This window comes from Rhamphochromis longiceps, linkage group LG5, assembly GCF_057381845.1.
Source record: "Rhamphochromis longiceps isolate RC_006_pf linkage group LG5, R_longiceps_female_GT1.1, whole genome shotgun sequence".
Taxonomy (NCBI): domain Eukaryota; kingdom Metazoa; phylum Chordata; class Actinopteri; order Cichliformes; family Cichlidae; genus Rhamphochromis; species Rhamphochromis longiceps.
In genome coordinates this window covers 20,669,892-20,693,791 of record NC_140561.1, presented here as the reverse complement: position 1 = coordinate 20,693,791, position 23,900 = coordinate 20,669,892, and the positions used below count along the sequence as shown (strand labels likewise).

Sequence of the window (23,900 nt, the reverse complement as noted above, 5' to 3'; positions counted from 1 at the left end):
TCCTTTCTGCATCCATCAGTCTTGTTGACAAGGGAGGAACAGACGCCCAGGGTTGTGTCACCACAGTATCCTGGCACAGTGTCTGGAGTGGGGTGATAGTGGTGGTGCGGAGGGGTGCGGAGGGGTATCAGCAGGCTCTGCTGCCCCAGGGCCGGAAGCCCAGACTGGGCAGCGGTTAGCCAGCACATCCCTTTGAGAAACACTGTGCTCCTCTGAGGGAAGTTCAGATATGTGTCATTTATTTCTAAGTGACACAAGAAAATATCAGATTTAAAACAGAACTCATGTTAGTAGTAGTGTGTTCATCTTTCTGCAGGAGGCTCTATTTTTATTTTTATTTATTTTTGTGGTGCTTATAAAATATGTTTTTATAATCTTTCACATGATGTAGAAAATTTAGAACAGCCCATCTGGTTACAAAAACTTAAAAATATAATATGATCTCAAATGCCCTATGATAGACTCTTAACCTATCTTGGGTAAGTCCTGCATCTCACCTTATGAAAGCTGGAACCTGCTCAAGCCCCATTGTGACCCTGAAATGGATGAGCTCTTATAATATGGATAGGTGGCCAATAATCACTGCAAATGGGGGAAAAAAAGTTTCCCAATCAAATAATCTGTTTATCCAGGTAATATCCATCAGTCCACCAAACGTTAATAATAATCTCAGTTTCTCTTTATATCATATTGAAATGCAGAGTAAGACTTCACAAAACACTTCAATATTTCACCCTGGAAACATTTTGTGTTTTTCCTCAGATTTGGCTCCAAAATGAATATAATCTCTCTTCACACTCAAAGGATTTTTTAAGAACATGGATGAAGGCAGAGAGAGTTTTAAATGTGGGCTGCCCCTTTTTTGACTGCTGAAAATGACTGAAGTTGTAGGAGTGTGATATTCCCATCCATGTGTTTAACAGCAGGTGGCAATGTTGCTTAGAGCAAATCTGGAAAACAACTTTCACATGAGAAACTGCACAGTAGTCTATAGCAAACAAGGCAAACAAAGTGTCTATAGAAATGAGAGAACAATAGCAACACTGTGCTCTGTCAGAAAATAAACAGCCGGAGACAATAACTGTGCTTAACCTACAGCCTGTTTATGTGAAGTGCGATGAGTAAAAACAATAACTGAGGTCTTATTTTTTGAAGCCATATATGTTATTCCAAATTATTTCAGGGGTTTTGATAAGTTTTGTTCAACTCATAAGGTTTCAGAGAACCGCTGAAAGCACAACAGCCCTGACTTGACTGTAAGCTTCAGGTTGCCGTGCCTCTTTTCAACACTGGGGGCGCCATAATTGGTACTGGAGGTCAAAGGACAAAATCTGCTCATAGTGATGTAAGTTTTTGAAATTAAGACTTTACAAAATTACAAAACAGGTGTGTTAATGCGGACTGTGGTGTAAATGAGCCTCGGGCTCAGCAGCACTGCATAGTAGAAAAGAATCTGGTGAGGTGACAGCATGGAGGAGGCGGGAGGATGAACTTAGTGGCCTGCAGTGGAAGGAACTTTTCATACTTTAACCTGCTCTCATTGCGATAAGGGCATGCATGGCGGCTGTCAAGTGCAAGGAAAGTAGGAGGAAGGCTTGAGGGTGGGGAGGAAGCAGGAGCGGGTGAGGTTTGAAAGGTGTGTGAGTATAACAGGCCGTTAGAGGCTTGTTTCCCTGACCACAGGACCACTGAGAGACAGCATGTGCCTGCTTTTAATACTGGTCCTACAAAAAACCAGAGAAAGGCAGCGTTCCGTTTGAAACCGGAATTCACCAGAACAAGTGTATCCTGATGTGGTGAGGAGCTGAGGTGAGGAGGGGAGAGGAGGGAGGGAGGGCTCAGAGGGCGCCAAGTGGCAGGCCTCGCTCCATCTTTATGCATGAATGTGCGCATGAAAGTGGAGGTGGAGAGGGTTTGCAGGCAGGGAGCGGAGGCACTGCAGGGTTTTTTCTAACACAAAAAACAACAACTTTTAATTAACTAAATATTTATGTGATTAACATTCAGCATGTTTAAAATCTTTTGGAGACTAAAATTATTGCAGTGCTTGCTGGTACAGCACTTTTTTTAAATCAAAAAGTTGAATACTTGTGAATAAAGTCAATAAGCTTTACATCAAAATTAGTCATTCATGACATTTAAATTTTATGTAATCAGTTATAATAGTTTTGATAAAACAGTGTTTGATGAACTTCTGGTATAATAAGAAAGCTTCACTTGATACTTTAAAGCAGCAACTTCAACATTAGATTAAAGTTGACCACTTGCGTATTAAATGTGCTGCTCATAGAAATGAATCTTCAGTGTTTTTAACACAGAAGGAAGCTGGTTCACTGATTCACTCACATGTGTATGAATATACATGCTCACAAGCACTTTATTAGAAACACCACATTAATGCTATCATTGATGCTGTGTAGGTGCTTCATTTGCTCATCTTTAGCTGCCATCCTGCAAATGTGTCTGCTGCACAGCTGTGATACAAATCTCCTCATTCTAAGATCTCCCAAAGGCATCTTACTGGTTTCACATCTGCTGAGTGGCCAGGCCTTTGCCTGCTGCCCTGTATAGCCTCAGTCTCTTTTAGCGAGTACAGGAGAGGAACATGGCATGCTCTCAGTGTCGTGAATTATTGCTCCAAAGCGCTTTACTTCCATCAGCATTTACGTCTCATGCAATTCCATAATAATCCACCTCTGATGTGAGGGAAAGACGGAGAAAATAACAGGAGAGGGGGTGAAACGATTGAGAGTGCTGATCAGGCAGACTCCAAATCAAAGGATTATCTAATCTGATAATACCTGCTGACAACAAAATTCATGCGGGCGACCTCCAGGGGGTCAGAAGCAGCTCATCATAATATACCAGGAAGACCTTTCACAATTAATAATCCAATAAATCCTTTAAATATGCACACTGTGCTTGTCAAATTATGAAATATGAATACTGAGAGAGAAAGAATGAATGTGCGTACATGTGTGCATGAGCATATGTGTGTGTGTGTAAAGTTCAGTATGAAGGATGTGGTAAAGCAGCCCAATGGTCAGCTGTGTTTCTCTTCTCTCTGTAGCTTTCTCTCTTGCACCTGCAGAAAGTTGTGGCAAAGAGGGAAAACACACACACAGACACACACACACACTCTGTCACTGCACTCTGATGACTTCACTGTCTTCTGCCTGAGCAGCCGCAAAAGCCACACTGAATTTCTGTAAATGCTACGAGATTTTCCTTTGTTATTTGGTGTGTGTGTGTGTGTGTGTGTGTGTGTGTGTGTGTGTGTGTGTGTGTGTGTGTGTGTGTGTGTGTGTGTGTGTGTGTGTGTGTGCTGTAGGCATCTTTTTACACAAAGACCAAGTAAGAGACAGGAATGGATCAGATGTCTTTTTTTCAGCGCCTCTGTGTCTGATGTGCGTGTGACATATAGGATAGGTTAGCTCTGTAGAATCAGCTTAAGCCAAGCAGAAAGTCTGGGGATTTATAGACGGGAAATCATTGAGGATCAGACACAGAATGAGCAGACAGATGCAAAAACACACAACACCACCATGTGTACCAGAACATATGCACATGTAGATGCAGAGCATGCAAAAAATGCATGTTTGGTCCAAGGGTCTCGAGCCTGTGGCTCCCAGAGCCACATAACAAAAAACTAGCTGATTAATAAGATGAATGGAAATTAAATTTTTTTAAAGCATTTTAAAATCGGTTGGTAATAAAGATGACTGCTGTAAGTTCATAAAAGCAACAAAACATGATATTACTGCATGCAAATGCAACATTAAATTAGATAAATAAGCTGTGTCACTCTCGTCATAAAGCTAGAATATGTTTTGCAGCTCCAGACTGATTTCTTCTGGTCAAAACTGGTTCTTTTGATTGTAAATTTCTTATTGAAGCCCTCATAAAATCCATCAAAGTCTCTGTCATATAGATGGTGATAAATTTCCTCTGGCTATTTCTGGAGGTTAACTTTACTTGATTTAATCTGTGAAAAACTCATTAAAGATTCCTGGTTGACTGACAGAAACAGAAATGAACAAGGGGCATCTGAAGCTGAACTTGATGAATTGGCACAGAGAATCTCCTTTTAAACTGTGTACATATTTATCTTATTCAGTTTGGTGTCGTAATAACAGAAAATGTAGAAAAAGTTACAAGTCACTATCAAATTCAGCCTTTAGTTTTACTTCTGGCCATTTTCCCTGAACAGTCCTTACTGAGCGCACACCTTAACATATACACTGCACACTCGGACGTACACTCACTCTACCCACAGGAACTGGATTAGCACAAAGACAAAACAAAAGAATGATGAAGTGATATTGATGAACACGTGAAGGTTGAGGGGGGAGAAAAGGTTGTTTTGAATTCTACAACTCCCCGGACAGCTGCAGTGAAACAGAGATTGATTGACAAGTGGTTAGTGACAAGGTGTTGTAAACTCTCATATCCTGCTGCTCTCTGGGCAGGAAGTGAACCTATGACCTGTAATGACTAAGAAAAGCTACACAGAGAGAAATGCAAGATCAAATGAGAATATTTAAAGATATTCAAGATGCTGAAATAGTTTTTCACTGAGATGTGTGGACAACAGGAGTTTAGAAAATAGGGAAGAATCAGTAATTACAGAATAAAAAGCTACAACTGCTCTGTTGTCACAAGGGGTCACCACAGTGGGCATATGTTAGAACACATCACTGGATTACAGTGTAAATAAGAATCTGTTAATGACACTATTAAGGTGCTGAGGCTGCTGGGCCCGTTTTGTTAACCTCATTGCTCAGCAGCTTGCTAGCATGAAGGACAGCGGCCTAACTATGGTTATTTTTATAAAGTGTAAACTGTGCATAAGGAAAAGGAAAGATTACAGCATCGCTGCTCCTCGGCATAGATCCTGTAAATCTCAGACACTTTAAGGGATGAACAACTTTCTCTCAAAAGCATTGTGGCACATTTGTTTTCTGGATGATGGTGGTGAAAAATACAAAGGTTTAGTCATTGGCCTTTTTAAACCCCACCCCCACCCCCTTTTTTTTTTTTGCTGCAAAATATACAATGAAGCAGAATCTAAATCTTCCCAATCAGGGTGAACAGAACTACTACTCTCCCCTAGGTGTCACTGTCTGCCTGATTATTTCAACCAGCAGCACAGTTTTGTCTTACCATTAGGAGTCCTCCTAATTTGCAGGCCAAGAATTAGTCTAGCTCTAACAAGTTATTCAAAAAGCTGCCGAGAGATTAACTTTTTTTAAATGGACGTCATATTTGTAATTTTTTATGTATTCACTTTATTTAAAAGGATTCTTGAACACTGGCTGTCACTGTATGCTCAATCCAATAAAATCGGAAAATACATATAATTACATACATACTAATTCAAATTGAATTTTAATTCAAGTAATTAAGTTATCTAAACATTTAATTATCCATGAAATCAAACAAATTCGAATGATGCTAAATTTCTAATAAAGAAAAAAATCAAATAAAAAACAAACATTGTTTTAAAAGTAACTTTGAATAAAATGAAACTGAGAATTACATCAGTTTTATGTTTTTTTAAATTAGACCCACTACTTTAAGGAACTTTATTTTATTTTCCCATTATTTTTTTATTGACTGCAGAATCTAATCTAATCTATAAGTGCTTCTAAACTCACCCTTTATTCATTCATTCATTCATTTCCATTAGATGTTAAATCATGTGCACTTAATGACCTGTCGCAAAAAACTTGCTATAAAAGGAAAACTTTTGACTTCAGGAATAACTGTCACACACCGCTGTGATGTCTCAGCAATCAGCTCTGAAAGGAAGAAGAAGAAAAGACTTTTTAAATGGTCATCTCTGGTATTTCACGTATTAACTCAGCTGCCTTCAAAATATATACTTTAGAGTAACCTATGCAGGCAGATTACCGGCAGCGTTTGAAGGACTGTGATTACGTCTGTGCGGGAGTCATCAACCTACCCCTATCTTCTCTCAGACTTGGGCACAACTTGAAGGGGTTTGCAAAGACTGATATGCTACCTCACTTTGAAGCCTTATGTAATTTGTCACAGTCTTCAACCCAGAATTAGTGCTATTAGGAACATGCAAAGAGGTTTGTTGTCCGCGATGCTTGCATCTATCAAAGCATCTGAGCAAAGGCCCTCACACTGGTGCAATATGAACAAAAAAAAAAAAGGGGGGGGGGGGGGGGGAGAGAAATGGGAAATGCTCTGTCATTGTAGGGGGAGTGGAGCGAGGAGGAGCGCTCTTGCCTGGTTTGACTTTCTGTTTGACCTTTTCGGGAAGGAGAACTAATCCTTGAATATAATAGACTGTACGATATGGAAAATGACTGCGCTGTTATCTGCGTTACCCTGGAGACCATCAGCAGCACCCAGGCCTGCTGCAGCTGCCAAGTTATTAAGCATCCAGTTTGTATATATTGGAAAATACCTTTTTTCTGCATTAACCGATCACTCCCCACGAACACACGTATCCACAGTACAACAACAACAAAAAAGGTTCCTCCTATTCTTTTTGTCTGCATGACGGAACACTGATTTTCCTTTTCTTTGAATGAAGCCCTGAACCACAGGCTTTGTCCTGATTAGTTTTATCAACAGCATATTGTCTTATAAAAGTGTTCTCTTTATATCGAAATTCCTGACATAGCAGAAATGACAAATGATGGTAGAACCGTTCTCTTTGTTGAAATTTGCTTTTCAACTTGGGGCTATGGGAGAATTTCAGAATAGCCTAATTTCCTTCAAACATACCAAACATTTTTATTCTGTTATTTAAATGAGCAGGAGTTTTTTCAAACAATACGGAGTCATGCGTGATTTCAGCCATGATCATGACTGATTAAATAAACAAATATCAATCTCTGCCCTGTTACCAAACCGTTGCGAGGCTTATCGCCTGCTTTTGCCATTTGCAAAATTTCCAACACGTGAAAACATTATTCAATTTTTTTTCTTCTTCTTCTCTCTGCTTGGAGCGGCTGCGTCTGTTTAACTCTTATGCAGTCAAATCCAAGAAGAAAGAAATTAGATATCCCACAACAAAGAGCCGGAACCTCAGATGGCTCCTGCAGATAACCCAAAAATAATGGGAAGCCAAGCTGTATTTATGCTGTCAAATGCACCGAATAAAGACTTTGCACATGCACAACATTAAACTTGTAAATAATAGCCAACATCACCCCCCGCCGCCCCTCTTCTCTCTATCTGTTTATCTATCAATCATTCACACAGATCTAGTCCAGTATAAGTGATGCATTCGCTGCATTAGATGTATTTGTTGTGCGAGTTTGAAAAGGCGGCGATAATCTGGGAGAGAGAGATAAGAAATGCCATTTATTCCGCGGCACTTTGGAGCCTATTTCCCGGGCCGATCAGCCTCATTCTCCCCGACACCTCCAGCAGCTCGCTGATAACGATTAGGCTATTTATTATCTTCACAAAGAACAAAGATTAGCCAGCACCGATGAAAAATTACCCCGGGATGGGCTATAATCAGGGGATCCAAGGATCCCACCAGGATTGGATTTCTCTTTCTCTCTCCTTCAGTCTCACACGCACACATCAATGTAACAGGCACTTGAAAATAATTAAAAACAAAAAAATTAAAGCAGCAAGTAAAAACAACAACAACAACAACGACAATAACAAATAATAATAATAATAATAATAATAATAATAATAATAATAATAATAATAATAATTTGTGATTTCGCGTAGATCATTGCATTTATGTGTAACACGTTTAGAATTTTTTATTTTATTTTATTTTACTCTATTTTCTGTAAGTCTGCTCGGCGTTTATTATGAGGGGAAACCACTTCCTTTTTCGCCCTATAATGAAATTCTCAGAGCTGAATCGGGGAGCGACCTCTCTCTTTCTCCTGGGCTCGTGTGAGAAAAAGAGCCGTAAATAAAAGGGTGGATAGAATTAATGTCAAGTCCTAAAATGGAAGTGGATGTTCGCTGCCGATAAGGTTTTTATCGCCAGACCAGATCAAAAGGGCTCACACTCAAAGCATGTGTATTTCCACATTATCATGCTGATGAGCTCTAATACTGCTCACTTGTCCCTCTGGTATTCTCTGCTTTCTTTATGCTATGGATGTCCTCTTAATACTGCTTAAAACGAATTTTATATATATATATATATATATATATATATATATATATATATATATATATATATATATATATATATATATATAGAGAGAGAGAGAGAGAGAGAGAGAGAGAGAGAGAGAGAGAGAGAGAGAGAGAGATAGATAGATAGATAGATAGATAGATAGATAGATAGATAGATAGATAGATAGATAGATAGATAGATAGATAGTGCGTTTGCACACAAAAGACAACTTTAATGAGCGTTTGAAAAAAAAAGAATAAATAATGAGGACATTTACACAGTCAAACTTTTTAATCTAATCGAATCTAATCTTTAATCTGCCCTCTTCCCAATCTTTGCTGTTCGATTGGCGGTTGTTGGCCTGTTCTTCGAAATCACAGCAGGGTCAGGAGGATGTACTTGATGTATTATTAATGCTCCCAAAGTGTAAATATCAGTTGCAGTGTCCTTCCTCGAGTTCATCCGCTGGGACTACAGTACAGTCCGATAAATCTCTCCCTCTCTCTGCTGGTCTCTCAGTCTTGGAAAAAGTTCATGTCCTGCTGAATCTGTTTTTTCTTCACTAAGATGCACTGACGTCAGGAGACGGCGTCAAGCAGGCGGCAGCGTTTGCCGGCCGGGGCTGCACGCTCTCCCTCTCCAATTATTGTCTGTCAATCAAGCAGCGAGGAGGGAGAGAGAGAGAGAGCTTTCAGCTTGCACACAGCAAAACAAACCATTAAACATATTTTAAAAAAATAATAATAATAACGTGTAACCACAAATAAAATGACATGCAATACTGACTCCTTCATTTTATAACTGGATACATAAAAAGGTGATTAATAAACATTATCGACGCTGCCAGTATGGCTTCTTCATCGGAACATTAATGTATACATTAAAGAAAATGATCAGCCCACCTTTATTAATTAAACAGCAGCGAGCTCGCTGTATATGGAGCTGTCTCATGTAATAAACCGCCTGCAAAATAAGATGCGGCAACAGACTGACACACTCGAACAAGAAATACTGATTTGTTGAAGCTGATCTCTTAGCTGAAATGCTGTAGGCTTGGGGGGAGCTTTATATTTCACACTGATTCTAAATGCACTAAACATTTTAAAAATGTATTTTTGGCGAATTTTAAACAGCGTGGGACCTAAAATTCAATAAAAGTTGCACACGCCTGGCCTCAAGCAGCCAGACAATGTCTGCAGGAATATTACAGAAATGTCTCCGTGATTTTCTGGGCGCAGGCGCTGCCTCTGAGGTTTTGCGGAGGTAGTTTTCAATTGGCTGGGTCCAAGCTTTATTGGAGACTCCGCCTATGAGCTTAACAAGCCAGGCCCCGCGCTGTCAGCCACAGTTATACGTGTTGCTTTAAGTCCCAGTGGACAGAGTTTACTCTGACAAACACAATCGTAAACTGTAGAGGACCTGCAGCAGCAAACGCGGACAGACAGCCGTTTTCCAAAGAGGAATCACCCGACCGGATACTGTAGATAAAATATTGTCAAAGGTAAGATATGTTTACCTTATTGTCGCACAGCAGAATATTAGCCCGTTGATGGGTATAAAGAATGATGTGTTGAATGATGTGTGTTTTGAGGTTTTTTTGGTGTGTTGTTTTTGTTTTTTGCTACCGCTGCATCATTAGTGCACCAGATTCATCCATACGATCTGCATTTAGTGCACCGATGCCTACAAGCCTGCACAATACCTCTGCTTTTTAAATATTAACCTGTGATGTTTACTTGTTGCAGGTTTCCAGTGTCAAACTCGACTGAATGTTCAGGAGAGGAGAGGAGCTGAGTTAGGGAGGGACGAAAGCCAAAGCTCCAGTTCTGTGCTGTGAGTGGACGAGAGTGAAAACCTCGTGAAGGAGAGATATTTCAGGGGTATTCTGTCCCCTTCCTACCTGGATATCGTTTGACTTTGTGAAGGCGCTACAGAGAGTCACAGAGATGGACGTGGCTGCCGATCAGCCCCGTTGGGTGCATCCCCACGCCGTGCTGAACGGACAACACCCAGACTCTCACCATCCCGGCCTGGGGCACAACTACATGGAGCCCACGGCGCAGCTCCTGCCTCCGGATGAGGTGGATGTTTTCTTTAATCACCTGGACTCACAAGGAAACCCATACTACCCCAACCCTGCCAGGGCCAGAGTGTCCTACAGCCAGGCGCACGGTAAGATGGAGTTAACGCAGGCGTGCAACTTCAACGAACACAATAACGAACACAATAAACACAGAAACTCAGGAACAGCTGGCTTATCGGGAGTCTATCAGAAACAGAAGAGAAAACACATTTCTACATGTGCGCTGAGTTGATGTTTGTCACGGCATTAAAAAGGCAGTAGTTAACCTGAAATGTACCTGCAGGTTGTTGTGAAAACGTCTGTTAATTTATTTTCTATTTTATGTTGCCTATAAATAACTCGCAGGCTTATGATTCTTATAAACTGGGGCATTTTACATTGACCCAAATGTTTGTATTTCACAGTCTGGATGGTTTATTTGTTTTTTATTCATTTTATTAGATTAGAAGTTTTTTACAGTGCGGTCCTAACCTGCTTTTACGCACGCATAGTTCAGAGCATACTGTTGTCATTTCTGTTACAAATATATTATGCTACTTTATTAACGTGTTTAACAGGCCTGTGTATCAACAAGTCTTTGCTATTTCTGCCTCTAAACCTGCAGCCGCCACAGTCGGAATCGGCTCCACAATAACAAGTTTGCTTCTGCTTCACAGCTCGTCTGACGGGGACTCAGGTCTGTCGGCCTCATCTCCTTCACAGCCCGGGGATTTCGTGGCTTGACGGAGGGAAACCTGCCCTCTCGGCTCACCACCACAACGCCTGGGCCGTGAGCCCCTTCAGTAAGCCCAGCCTGCACCACCCTGGCTCTGCGTCCCCCGGCGCTCTCTCCGCCGTTTACCCGTGCAGCAGCAGTTCAAACACGGTCTCAGCATCCTCTTTAACGCCGCCGTCCCACTCCGGCACTCATCTGTACACTTTCCCTCCTACGCCACCCAAAGACGTGTCGCCGGATCCAGGGGCTGCATCTCCGTCGTCCACTACCAGAATCGACGAGAAGGAATCTATCAAATACCAAGTGTCTCTGCCAGAGGGCATGAAGATGGAGGGCTCCAGTCCGCTGAGAAGCAGCCTGGCCTCCATGAACGCCCAGACCCCCACCACCCACCACCCCATACCGACGTACGCTCCCTACTCTTTCCCAGCGGCCCACGAGTACGGCAGCAGCCTGTTCCACCCGGGCAGCCTGCTGGGCTCATCCAGTTTCACTACCAAGAACAAAGGCAAGACACGGTCCTGCACCGGTGAGTCCAGCTCACACACATTTAAATACACACATAAAACAAAGTAAATGTGAAAATACAAAGCCAGAACCTGTATGTAAAGTCTGTCTATGGTTTATGTAACGATCTTATTGCAGGACTGCTGTTTAAGCGGTTCAGTTTAATTTTTTTTTACCAGCCTAAACTAAACCTAAAGAATGTTTAACTCTAGGGAAATCACAAACCACCGCGATGTATGCGTTTTTAAAACGATCTGTGGCGCCCTGCTGTTTGGGCTTTTTTACTTAGGAAGCAGAAATCTTGGTTTGCGTAACTCGTTTGGCTTTGGCGATTTTTAACCTCCTTTAAATTCACGCAATTTGTTAATAATAATAAACTGATTTTTCACTCTCGGTAATTATGGCCAGTCAGTAAAAAAATACAAGCCAATTGTTTATTAAACCTAGAGTAGTTTTTAAATGCCACAGTTAGAATCACCACCAACACAATAGCTGCTATTAAATAAAATTAAATAAAAATAATTTTAAATATTTACAGGAGCACCATTTACCAAGAGAATACAACCTTAACTAGACGCCGTTTTAGGACGTTTATTTTCCCAGGTCTTTTACTGTCATCCACATTATAAGAGCATAAATCAGTTTAATATATTAAAAAAATGTCTGTTTATGAATTACGTCCTAATTCTGCACTGAGTTCCTCCGCAATTTACACTAAACACAGCCAGTCAGTTGTTATGTGCACGCTGTGCTGATTGCCTCATTAATTTTTCACATTTGTGAAACACAAGTAGAAAAACAACTACTAAATACATTTTTTTATTAGCGTTTTCTCGGAGGGAATGATGTTACAGACCGGAGCATATACACTCCACAGATCTCCAGCACAGAGCCACTTTGATAAATCTCCTTTGTTGAGCGTGACTTTGTAATTGCCTGAGCTGGCCGCGCGAACAGTGAACTGGATCCAGCCCAGAGGTGTGAAAGGATGATCCGCAGGCGCACGGAGCCAAAAACCTCAGTATTTAGGCTAAGAGTCGCTTCTCTGTTACATAAGACATTAATACATTGTCCTGATTGTTATTTGATAACAGATCAGCTTCAAGCCTGATTGTGTTTGACCAACTTGTTACCAGAGACAAAGTCCAGGGAAACCCAAACTATCTTTTTATTAATTATTATTCTTATGATGTATGAAATCCTAACTGGCTACAAGTGTATTTCTTTGACAACAACATACTTATATGGCATTTTTTTTAAGTACTTGAAAATAATTAAATGTATTTAATGTAGCGTTACAGGTGTTTTATGTCAAGACTTATTTTAGAAGAAAAATAAGACTTGATGTTGAAGCCTTGGAAATTGAGTATGAAGCAGAGATGAACAATAAAGTCAGCTTTTGGCTCCTTTGTGCATCTGATAGTGTAAATTCTGAAAGAGTCACTTCATTGTCTAGTATAACACATTTAGATATTAATTTCTTCTCTAAATAAACCATCACTTGATACAAAAGCAGATTATTTTACCTTTAATGGGCTTAAAATAAGTTGTTTGTCAGTGTGAATTACAACTGCTGGGAGAGCTGCCACATCAACCTTGCCACCTAAATGAAACATGTCCGCGCACACTTGCACACATCAACACCAAGAATAAATACAGCCCGCAGGCTAAGCTCTAAATTAGGTGGCAGTTTTTACAAATGTCCATGTGTGTTCTCCTTCAGATGGCCGTGAGTGTGTAAACTGTGGAGCTACCTCTACACCTCTGTGGAGACGTGACAGCACCGGACACTACCTGTGCAACGCCTGTGGGCTGTACCACAAGATGAATGGCCAGAACAGACCACTGATCAAGCCTAAACGCAGGCTGGTGAGTCCATTGCTCTCTTTATATGGAATTGAATGGCTATGCATGCATGTGTGTGTGTTTGTGTGTATGCATTGTGCAGGGTAGTAAATAAAAGAGTGTAAGGTGAAGGGTGAGGGGAATGAGGTACAATTCCAGGAAAGTTATATTTTCCCAATCAGTTTCCAGGAATTGTGTTTCTCACTCACCTCTTGCTCCTTTAGCTCAGACTGTTCGCAGAGTGGATCTCTCTGAATTGTTTTGTTATCATTATTACAGCTACTTCTGATACTGTCATCGATAGCAGGGCCATCATTACTATCCATCAAAACAACTCGGAGCCTCGCTGACACTGTATGGGTCATAATGCTGCTATATGCTGTGCTGATATTTTGACAATTTGTATGGTGACTGGGATTTAGTAAAGATTATGTGTGTGCGTGTGTGTGCATGTGTGTGTGTGTGTGTGTGTGTGTGTGTGTGTGTGTGTGTGTGTGTGTGTGTGTGTGTGTGTAAGTAAACAAAGCAAAACAAAGCTGTTTGTCAGACAAATTGTTTTAAAGGGACAATAAAGAACTGAATCATCAGCAACATATATTTCCTATTATGAACCGCTTCACAGAGAAGTAGGTCAGCGTTCAGCTCCAACTTTATGTCACACCCATCCCACTGATTACTGTGAATTCATCTAGCAATTGTTTAACACAGTTAACACAAGATAAGTCACAGTTATGGTGAAATCTAATTTTAAGGAAAGAAGCAACAAAAATGCTACTTTCCAGCTTTTTGTATTTTTTTCAGCGTCAGCTTTTGGCTGCAGAGTATTAAAATGAAATAATAATAAATAATTAATTATATCTTTGTACCTGAAATGCATTCGTGGAACCACCTGCAGCTGCTCAGCTGCTGTGTTTACAGTTTGTCAGCTGCAGTAGGAGGCAGCTGTGTAGCTGTGTGGGCCACCACACTTTACACCAGGATTTGTGGAGAGCGCTTTAAAAAGCTCGGACCAAAGGCACAGCGGATCAATACATTAGGAGCCCCCGAGGGAACTGATAGTTAAACATGTCAAAGTGTAATTTATTCTAATGAGAATAGCGTTCTGTAGAAGTAATATTTAAATCCCACTGGCTACGGGAGGGACGACGAAATACAAGCATCGCAAAACACCTTGGCACCGAAGGAAAGATGGTAAAGAAGATGAGGAAAGGCTAATAATTAAGACCAAGCACAAAACAAGAGAAGGTCTTGTCTTAATAATCTTGTAAATATAAACGTGAATCGGCCAGAGAAAAACCTGCATTGATCAGACGGGCTGACGCGCGCTGAAGGCTGTCACTTCCCGAATTAAATCCTTTCAGCAGAGATGGATAATAGCAAAGGATTCATTCTCTGCTTTATCTAAAAATAATAATATTTAAAAGAAATCCCGAAGCCATTAAGTGCAGAATAAATGCATATACGATCATATATCACGCATGCTTTCCGTATACGTCGGCCCGGGCTCGCAGAGCTCCGAATGCGTCTTGTATTCAGAAGCCTTCCAGTTGTTTCCTATCCGGATATCTGACCGGTCCAGATAAAGCGGCGGGCCAGTGCCAGCTTCCTCCTGCGGCCTCCTAACTAGCTAGCAAGCTTAGACCTCACTTTCTAGTGGTCAGGTTTTCCGTCCACAACACAGAAAGGAAAGCAAATACATTTCATTAAAAAAAAATTAAACAAAAGGAGAAGGGGCAAAGCTTAACTGTTGATGTGTGCCACAGTGCACCCCGGGTACGCTTACTTTCACTCTGTTCACAGAAAAAAAAAGAAAAAGAAAAAAGCTGGAAAAATGCTTGAACGACGTGTCGACGTCACACTTAATTTTTAGTGAAGTACCAATAACTGGAACATTTAGAGTCATGATGGTGTTCAGTGAAAAAAGGATTCACCTAAAAGCATGACGCAATCAGGTGTGACGTATGACCCCAGATTCATTTGGCTTTTTAATTTATTTATTTATCTTTTTAAAAACGGGGCATAAACATAATTTGAAGTCACTGATGTTACCACAATACTCTATCAAAATCTATTTCCCACATGACATCATAATAATACATTTTATATCAACTGTGAATACACTGAGGAGCTAGCTAACATCAGTTAAACAGAGCTGCCACTATTAGTCACCAAAACATTTGTTTTCTTATAATAACAATTAGTGATCAATCATAATTTTATTAGTAAAGGTCACAAAGAGCCACTGATTTTAAGCCCGGTCACTGCCAGCTTGTGTTTTTCTTATTCTTCCATGTTAGCGAATGTCATCATTAAATGTCACTGGACTGAAAACAAAGCATTTGAAAATGTCACACATGCTCATGGGAACACAACATGAGCATTCTCCACAATTTGATTATTATTATTTTTTCTTATGGTCCAATAAAAACAAATTTTGTGAGTCAACAGTTGCGACCTTAATGTCACAAAACAGTATAAATCACTGGATTAGAAAGTTAAGTCTATTCTAGATTTCTGCATACATGCCTTATTTTCCTGTGCTCTAATCAGAGCTTGATATTTATTCTTCCAGTCTGCAGCCAGACGAGCAGGCACCTGTTGTGCTAACTGTCAGACGACCACCACCACACTCTGGAGGCGTAATGCGAATGGGGACCCGGTGTGCAACGCCTGCGGCCTCTACTATAAACTGCACAATGTAAGTTTTTATCCTCGATCCCCAGTTTGGGGTCCAGTAGACGGGAAGTGAGCGGGCAGTTTACCCTGATTGCTGAGTGATAGGAGAGGCAGAAAAGAGAGGGAGAGGACAGAGAGGAAAGGGGGAGAGAGAGAGACAAAGGGTTGTTTTACTCTCAGACACTGTTGCATTCGTTGGTGTTTTCTTTCTTTGTGCTTTATTGTTTCCATGGTAGGCGTAATCCCCTTGAGAGTCACAATGGTGGGACTGTTATATAGTGGGACTGCCACCAGCCCAGCCTCCATATGAATAGCATTAAAGCTCAAGGTATAAAAAAAGGACTCTGTGGTTGTGGATGTGCATATTTCTCTTTTAAAAACTGACAGTGTTTATAACTTGTAGTTAGTGAATTGCACTGAGTGGTGCTGCTACTTGATGCCATGCATGTGCATTACAGTTTATTGTAGTTAATCCACCATGCATGATTCATGATGCTGTTGCTGTGACCAGTCCCTGGAGTGCATTGTGTATTAATTAGCAGCTGAAAACTGTCCTCAACAGCTGGACAATTTAGTCCTCTTTGATTTGACATATATTGATTTATATTTTGATGAAAAATTATAGTCCAGTAAATACAAAACTAGCTTTACAAGGTTTACACTGCAGTGGGAACCAACGGCTACAGACAGGACAAGCAAGAAGGAATGGATTAATGCATAATTGATTTTTGACTTTTGAAATATATTTTGCTATTTTCACAAACATTTAATACTTCTAGGTGTGAGCTCCAGCACCTAACTTTAACCTCATTATTCACCTCTTCACCAAACTTTCTCTGTGCAGGTGAACCGGCCTCTGACCATGAAGAAGGAAGGAATACAGACACGCAACCGCAAAATGTCCAACAAGTCCAAAAAGAGCAAGCGGCCCAGCGACAGCTACGAGGAGTTTTCAAAAAGCTTGCACGACAAGAGCGCTCACTTCAGCGCCGCCTCTCTCGGTCACATGACCATGGGCCACTTGCCACCTTTTAGCCACACTGGACACATGCTGCCTACGCCCACCCCGATACACTCGTCATTCAGCCACCCATACCACTCCAACATGGTAACGGCGATGGGGTGAGAGGGGGAGGTGGTGTAGAGTTGCCTACAAGAATCTGAGATGGTTACATGAAGTGGGATGAGGGTCTAAACTAGAGGACTGTGTGTACAGTGTTACAGGCACCCGGTTTGTGTGTCTTCATCTCGACTGATGATGCCAGTGGTGGGTCGGAGAAAAGATGTGCGATGAGGGTCAAGGACCTTTTACTGCTTATCTATAGGTACCAATTTTGATGGAAAACGAATCTGCTTCCTCTCAGTCAGGCACAGACATGTAAACACAAAAATGTCATTGCACCTCAAACCTGTGCTCCCGCTGACGGCCTGAGTGCAGTTTAACGTGTGCGGAACAGGTTCGTAGTTACTGTGAATATTGTAAATATGTGCGACTAAAAGGGGGGTGCCCCAGAAAGAGAGATCCCCTTCGCAACTTTAAAAGAATATATGCTGGATTTTTTTCTCATGGACGATTTTATGGGAATTTTCACAAAAGAAACAAGCAAACAGAAAAAGTTTATGAATTCTAATTTGACACTGTTTATTATAATTATTGTTATTATAAGTAATATTGTTATTCAGATAATTTATTTTCTTTCTTTCTTTTGGACTATATTACCTGAATCATAATACGGATACTGTTATCCCAGTTATAAATATATTTTTAGCTGAAGCGCTTTGTCTGAGCAGGTCAACATTTATACTCTTAAGAAATAAAAAAATCATGGTCATTATCTGTTTTTTTCTTTGTCAGTCAATATCAAACATAAAAGTCTCTGAGAGGGCAATACATACGAAAAATTCACATAAATAAGCTTTCGCCTCATGAAAGTTCCATCAGTCCAAATCACAGGTACAGACATGTGTACATCAGGTGATCTGCATCCTTTCTGTGTTCTTGTTCCTCAGTGGAGCATGAGATTTTACCTTCATAAGGTCCTCCAACACTGATGTTGATGTTTCAGTGTTTAGAATAACCTGTATCATATTCATCTTACACCACCCAGAGTAAGACAGCACAAAATCGGGTGGTCGTTGCATACTGTTAGCGATAAAAAAAAATAAAAAATATATATATAAAACTAGGAGTTGTGACTAAAGACACTTATTTCCGTCATGATATTAATTTATAAACTTATTCTTAAATAAAAAATAAATCCACAAATCCTTTTATACCAAAGAAGTTGTTTCATCCCATTCCTCTTTGCTGGAAGGTGTGTTTTATTGTCTTTATTGTTTATGTTTCTTCTCAGTGTGCTCATATGTCACAAATACAATACTCAATTAGATTTAAAGATATCCTTGTAACTAGGGATGGGTATCATTTAGGTTTTATCCGATACCAGTACCAAATCGGTACTTTTGAAACGATGCCGGTGCTCAAATGGTGCTCAAACCGGTGCTTAAAGAATGGAGAACACAAAATTGGTCCAAAAACCTCTCATGTTCAGCTGTTTTTTTGTAAAAAGATAACAATGTTAGCCTTTTCTGCAGCTATAGGGCATATATGGCATCACTCTTGGCTGGAAGCAGTGCTTAAACAAAGGAAAAAACACAAACTTTGTCCAAAAAGCTCTCATGTTTAACTGTTTCCCACTTTTTCTTTGGTCATTTTAGCCTTTTTGGCCAGGGTGAAGGGAGTATCTGCCATCAAACAAGAAGACAGCCATGTAACTACGACGGTGTTTGCTAGTTCACCTTACGTGCATTAATGTAATAACGTGGTTAACCTACTCAATGTAAATTACACACGAACAACATTAAGCTACTCACGCAGAGAAGAACGGCTGCTGCTGCATCATCATCCTCATCATTTCTGCTACACTGGCAGGGCTAGGGGCTAGGACTCTACTCTTCGGGTTTTTGGGGGATGTTGCTAACTCCAGGTCCGATAACAGGCACTACACTCGCAGTAGATGTGCTCGGTGTGAGGTCTCGCAGCAAGCTATCAAATACGGCGCATTTCTCAGCTTTTAACAAAATGCTATATGTCGCCAGGTGTTTCATCATATTTTAGGAGTTACCTCCTTTGCACAGTATCACCTTAAAGCACTTGTTGCAGGCTGCTGAGTTTGCATCTTTTGCTGTGAAGTACAGCCAGACTTTGACCGCTTCGCCTTGGGCGTTTTTAATCTCTGGCTCTGCTCTAAAAGAACGTACGTACCTGGGCCCGCCTACTACGCTTGCAAAGGTAAAATGATTGGCTAGAATCCAAAGTGTGTGACATCTCAGGAAAAAAAAGCACCGAAATAAAGCACCGAAATAAAGCATCGAAATGTGCGCTGCTTTACGGTCTGGTTTCTACCGTTTATGTCAGAACCGGTGCCATAATGGCACCGCACACCGGTACCCATCCCTACTTGTAACTGAACAAGAGAAATTACTCCAAATAAGGAAAAAAAAAGCAATCAAACTGCATTGTGATGTTAGTACATCTACATCAATATATTAGTTTCTCTTATTTGCTTTTCAGTATTGGCAGAGGAATTCAGTTAGAGCATCTTCTGTTTTAATGAGAGTATCAGTATTGTTTTATTCATTCTTCCCTCCTCGAATTCTGCCTACACCTGATGTGAACCGGTCCTTTCACAATGGTGTTCTAGCTGTGAGCAATGATATGTTGCCAATTCCAGGTACTAAACCCAAGCAGTCCCAAGCATGCTCAACCCCAAAAAATCCACAACCAAATGCTCCTTCCCTGTGAAAAATCTCTGATAAAACCACCAAACACCAACTGTACATTCATCAATTTTAATAATGATTTCAGTTGCCATAGGGCACAGGCAGGGTACACTGTGAACAGGTCACCAGTCAATCACAGGTGGGCTCACACATAGAGACAGACGTCATTCTCTCATCATTGCACCTGCTGCCAATTTAGAATAATCAATAAACCAATTAACCTGGCATATAACATCAGCCTGTTGGAGAAAGCCGGAGTGCTAGCAAACAGAGAATATACACATTCCACATACATGTAGTCTCAGCCATCCAGTGGATTCAAACCCAGGTCCTCCACCCTACACTAATTGCTCAGCACCAAATGGCAGTGTGTGAATAATTTCAGCATGGCAGACACTAAAAAGGAAGGGGAAACCAAATTATTCAGCTGGCTCCAAATGTTTGTTTGTGCATGCTGTTATCTTGCTAACGTATTTAAATATTAATAATAGTTTAAACTTGGTTATAATGTGCTGCTGTAGTGGTTACAGATTGTTTTGACTGCTCTCGGGAGAGTAAAACCAAAAATAAAAAACCCACTGTCTGACCTGGACATGCAGCATGTCATGGTGTAACCAACCCACCCACTGACCTCTTTGACGCTCTCCATCTTTACAAGCTGGCATTTGCAGTAAAATGCAATGGTACAGTTTCACTGTGCTTGAGTTACCCCTCTAGCCTTTGTTGTCATGAAGCAGCACTTTCTAATAAACAGGTTACTTTACTTGGCAGTGGAGATTAGTGCTGTTGACAGAAATGGAGCTGGCTGAGCCATATGTTCCCATCGTTACTTAACCAGTTGCATCTGCTCATTCGATAACACTCTTACGAAATACACTCTTGACAGACTGTTGCTAATATAGCAGTGATGTAAGACGAATACAATTTACATATTTTTCAAATAATTGTTTTTTTTAATCAAAAATGTTTATCTTTTAAAGCTGTTACTGGGTTTTAGTTGCACACAGACATTATAGAAACCAATCCAAATAACCTGAGATCTGCTTTAGATGACTAAGCCACAAATACAGCTTAAAAAATTACATAATTGAGTCACAATTTAGATGCACAAGGAGTTTAGAATCATTTCATATTTTGGTGATATTTCACAGGGCTGTCCTCTGTTTTGTTTCACAGTGAACAGAAGTAATACTTTACAGTTAAAGAAACACTTTATTGTGTGTTTGTGCAGCCACACGAGCTAACTCGAAACCTTAACACCCAACAGTAACTGCAGTGTTTGGTATCTAGAGCTGATTTTAATTTCTGAAGCTTTTGCCTACCGATTTTAAAATCGCACAAAACAAGGATAAAATGCATGGATTTTTAAAAAGCATGGAATTAGTGTGAAAACAATCAGTAAGAATGTAAACAAGCATAAACATACTCCGTGTCGGAATGTCTCCGTCTCTAATCTCTGATGCATATCAGAGTTATGAAGCGTCTGTGAGTGCAGGAGTTCCTAAGAAAACTGAAGGGTGTCCTCGCCTGAGGCAGCGAGCCCAGAGACGTACAGCTACGGGTCAACCTAAGTGCAGCCTACGGCTTCATCTCAAGACTTTCACGACCTCTCACCTTGGAAGCACTTTCTCTGTTATTCTTCCAAGGCCTCCCACAGACTTGTTCACAGACCCTTTTAAAAGGCCACGTCCGCCCCAAAAATATGACAAAGCAAAAACACGAGACTTGCTATAAATAGGAGATAAAAAGCAGCCAAGTAATGAGAGTCATTTTGCAGAGTTGAACCTCTCTGGGGAGGGTTTAGGACTGGGTGGGCATCCTAAATCTCCTCACAAGTGAGATTTATAACTCCCACCTGTATTGCAACAACTCCATTTGTTTTTCTACTAGATTCAATTACTGGAATCAAAAACAAGGACAGAAGTGACTTCAGAGGAGTCTTAGCAGACCGATGTGATAAAGGAGATGAAAGGTAAAAGGACCAGTGTTTAACCCAACGCAGAAAACTAATAATGATGAAGGGAGGGGGTGTCAGTGAGCAGTGGAAGAAAACAACTCACCCAGATTAGGTCTGGATCCTTAAGTGCTGAACTATGGTTGTGTTTATTGAGGAGCAGCTGCTGAATTGAAAGCAGGCAAGCAGTGAGAATATGATTACACGCAAATTAAGAAATTATATTTTAAAAGTTTTCTAGGATTTCCTGGATAGTCTCAGCTTTAGAAAGTTGATTATATTGTAAGTAAGTATGTAAAATGTATTTATATAGCACTTTTCACAGATAAAATCACAGAGTACTTTATAATGAAACCAGAAATTAAAAAAAAAATTTAAAAGTAAAATATTGCTGAGATTACTTTTATAGCTTTTAAATCAAAGCAGACTTTTTGAAGGATTATGTGTCTTTATTTCTGTAGCCCAAGTTTTATTTTAGTCCACAACTTATGCATATTGGCATCCAGAAAGTATGTTAGTAATATAATATAGTCCCTGGTTCAATCCTGGGTTTCGGCAATAGGGCGGATGATTTTTGGGGCAGGGATATCTCAGTAGGTAGAGTGGTGGCCCCATGATCGGAAGGTCAGGGGTTCAAAACCCCTGAACAAGCTACCATCCCTACACGCTGCTCCCTGGCCGCTTGATTGGTGGCTGCCCACTGCTTCACTGAGTGAATGGGTTAAATGCAGAGAGGAATTTCCCCATGAGATCAATAAAGTACATGTTTTTAAAAAAAACATAAGTGCTGGTTGGAGACGACAGACAGTTCATATGGATTCACATGAAACTGAACTGAAACCACCTCACAAAGTTTCTGTATTTGTTTTGCTGATAAAGAGAGAGAAAGACACAAGTATGCCGATCACAGAGGATAAATTTGATATTTTACTAAGCAGTGCATTGGCAAGCATGAAAGTGCACAACAGGAACATGTTAGGTATCATGTGTTATGGATAAAAAGAAAGAAATATGTTGACTATGCACATTTCTGAATACATTTTGTAGGAATTTCCTGACCATTATGGAGCCAGAACATTCAGATCACCTGCTCAGTTCATCATAAGCACTAAGCCCTACATGTCCTCACAACATAGACAACATAAGCACAGTTATTGTGTTTGATTCACTCTGTAATTGTGGTATAAGATTATATGCATCCAACTGTCAATAAAACCCACATCACTCCACTGCTGGGATTAAAAACCGGTATGCAGTTTTCACGTCTGCAGTTTTAACGCAATTTGAAACGAGCCTCAGTGAGGGTGGTTGCTGCTAGGTTATCTTAAATCGGTCATGGGCCTTCTTCTTGACTCCAGAAGGTTAACAATAACAATCTATTTTAGACAAAAACAAACAGCAAATCACATTGTAGCACTGTAGGATTTCTGTTGTGATAAACGGAGATAAATTACTTATTTACAACTGTAGAAAAATTTGGATTTACTGTGTGCAGATGATCCGATTACGGAGCTGATGGCAAATTTGTAGATATGAGAACTTTCACTTGGCACTGAGTGCTGGCATGGTGCTTGGTGAAGTCTGGGATACTATTTCCACTGTTTAAAGGGCTAAAGATATGTAGCACCTTAGAGTCATTGTGCCACTTAAAAGAAACTGGAAACTAAAAATTGAAGCTGAAATTAGCTTTACAGTTTCCTCAGAATCTTACACAATTTATTAATTTCATTTGGGGAAAATGCTGCTAGTGGTCCAACAGCTGTGTTGCACATGGTTCAAGAAACATTACGTGACTGAAAAGACTCAGTGACCCTGACAGATTACACTGGTTCCACACTTTTCTACTGAGTAACCAAGAAAGAAATGTCAGGAGATTCAATGAGATTTACTTTCAAAGCACAAACATTATGTCTCTGCAGGGATCTCAAGAAATACACAAAGACAAAGTTAGAGGGAAGTGAAAGAGGGGATCAGCACTGTCAAACTGATAAACTGATGTGGAAAAATCACCATAATGCAGATTTTTTGATTTAGAGGTGAAGTCCAGTCTCAAGACTGTCTATGCTGTGCATGAGTGTTCAAGTGGCCCAGGAGGCAATTCATAAAGTATCATTATTATTATTATTTTTTTGTAATAAAATAAATGAAAAGAAGTTACATCTGTCATAGAGGTCCCAACTAGGTCCAGGTCATCATCACAGAT

The 23,900-nt window shown here is 40.4% G+C and overlaps 1 protein-coding gene across 1 annotated transcript; it reads left to right on the top strand.

Moving 5' to 3' along the window:
- The first annotated feature begins 9,481 nt into the window (after positions 1–9,481).
- Positions 9,482–17,842, top strand: gata2b (GATA binding protein 2b). The gene is made up of 6 exons (XM_085407928.1): positions 9,482–9,635; positions 9,880–10,306; positions 10,874–11,461; positions 13,163–13,308; positions 15,857–15,982; positions 16,805–17,842. The coding sequence occupies exons 2-6, from the start codon at positions 10,081–10,083 to the stop codon at positions 17,084–17,086; spliced, it is 1,368 nt and encodes a 455-aa protein (XP_085264054.1). The 5' UTR covers positions 9,482–9,635; positions 9,880–10,080; the 3' UTR covers positions 17,087–17,842.
- Positions 17,843–23,900: the final 6,058 nt, after the last annotated feature.

Coding starts and splice junctions, on each gene's coding strand:
- gata2b (XM_085407928.1), top strand. CDS start 10,081: ATGGACGTGGCTGCCGATCAGCCCCGTTGGGTGCATCCCCACGCCGTG. Junction 10,307..10,873: donor GTCCTACAGCCAGGCGCACG/GTAAGATGGAGT, acceptor TCTGCTTCACAG/CTCGTCTGACGGGGACTCAG. Junction 11,462..13,162: donor CAAGACACGGTCCTGCACCG/GTGAGTCCAGCT, acceptor GTTCTCCTTCAG/ATGGCCGTGAGTGTGTAAAC.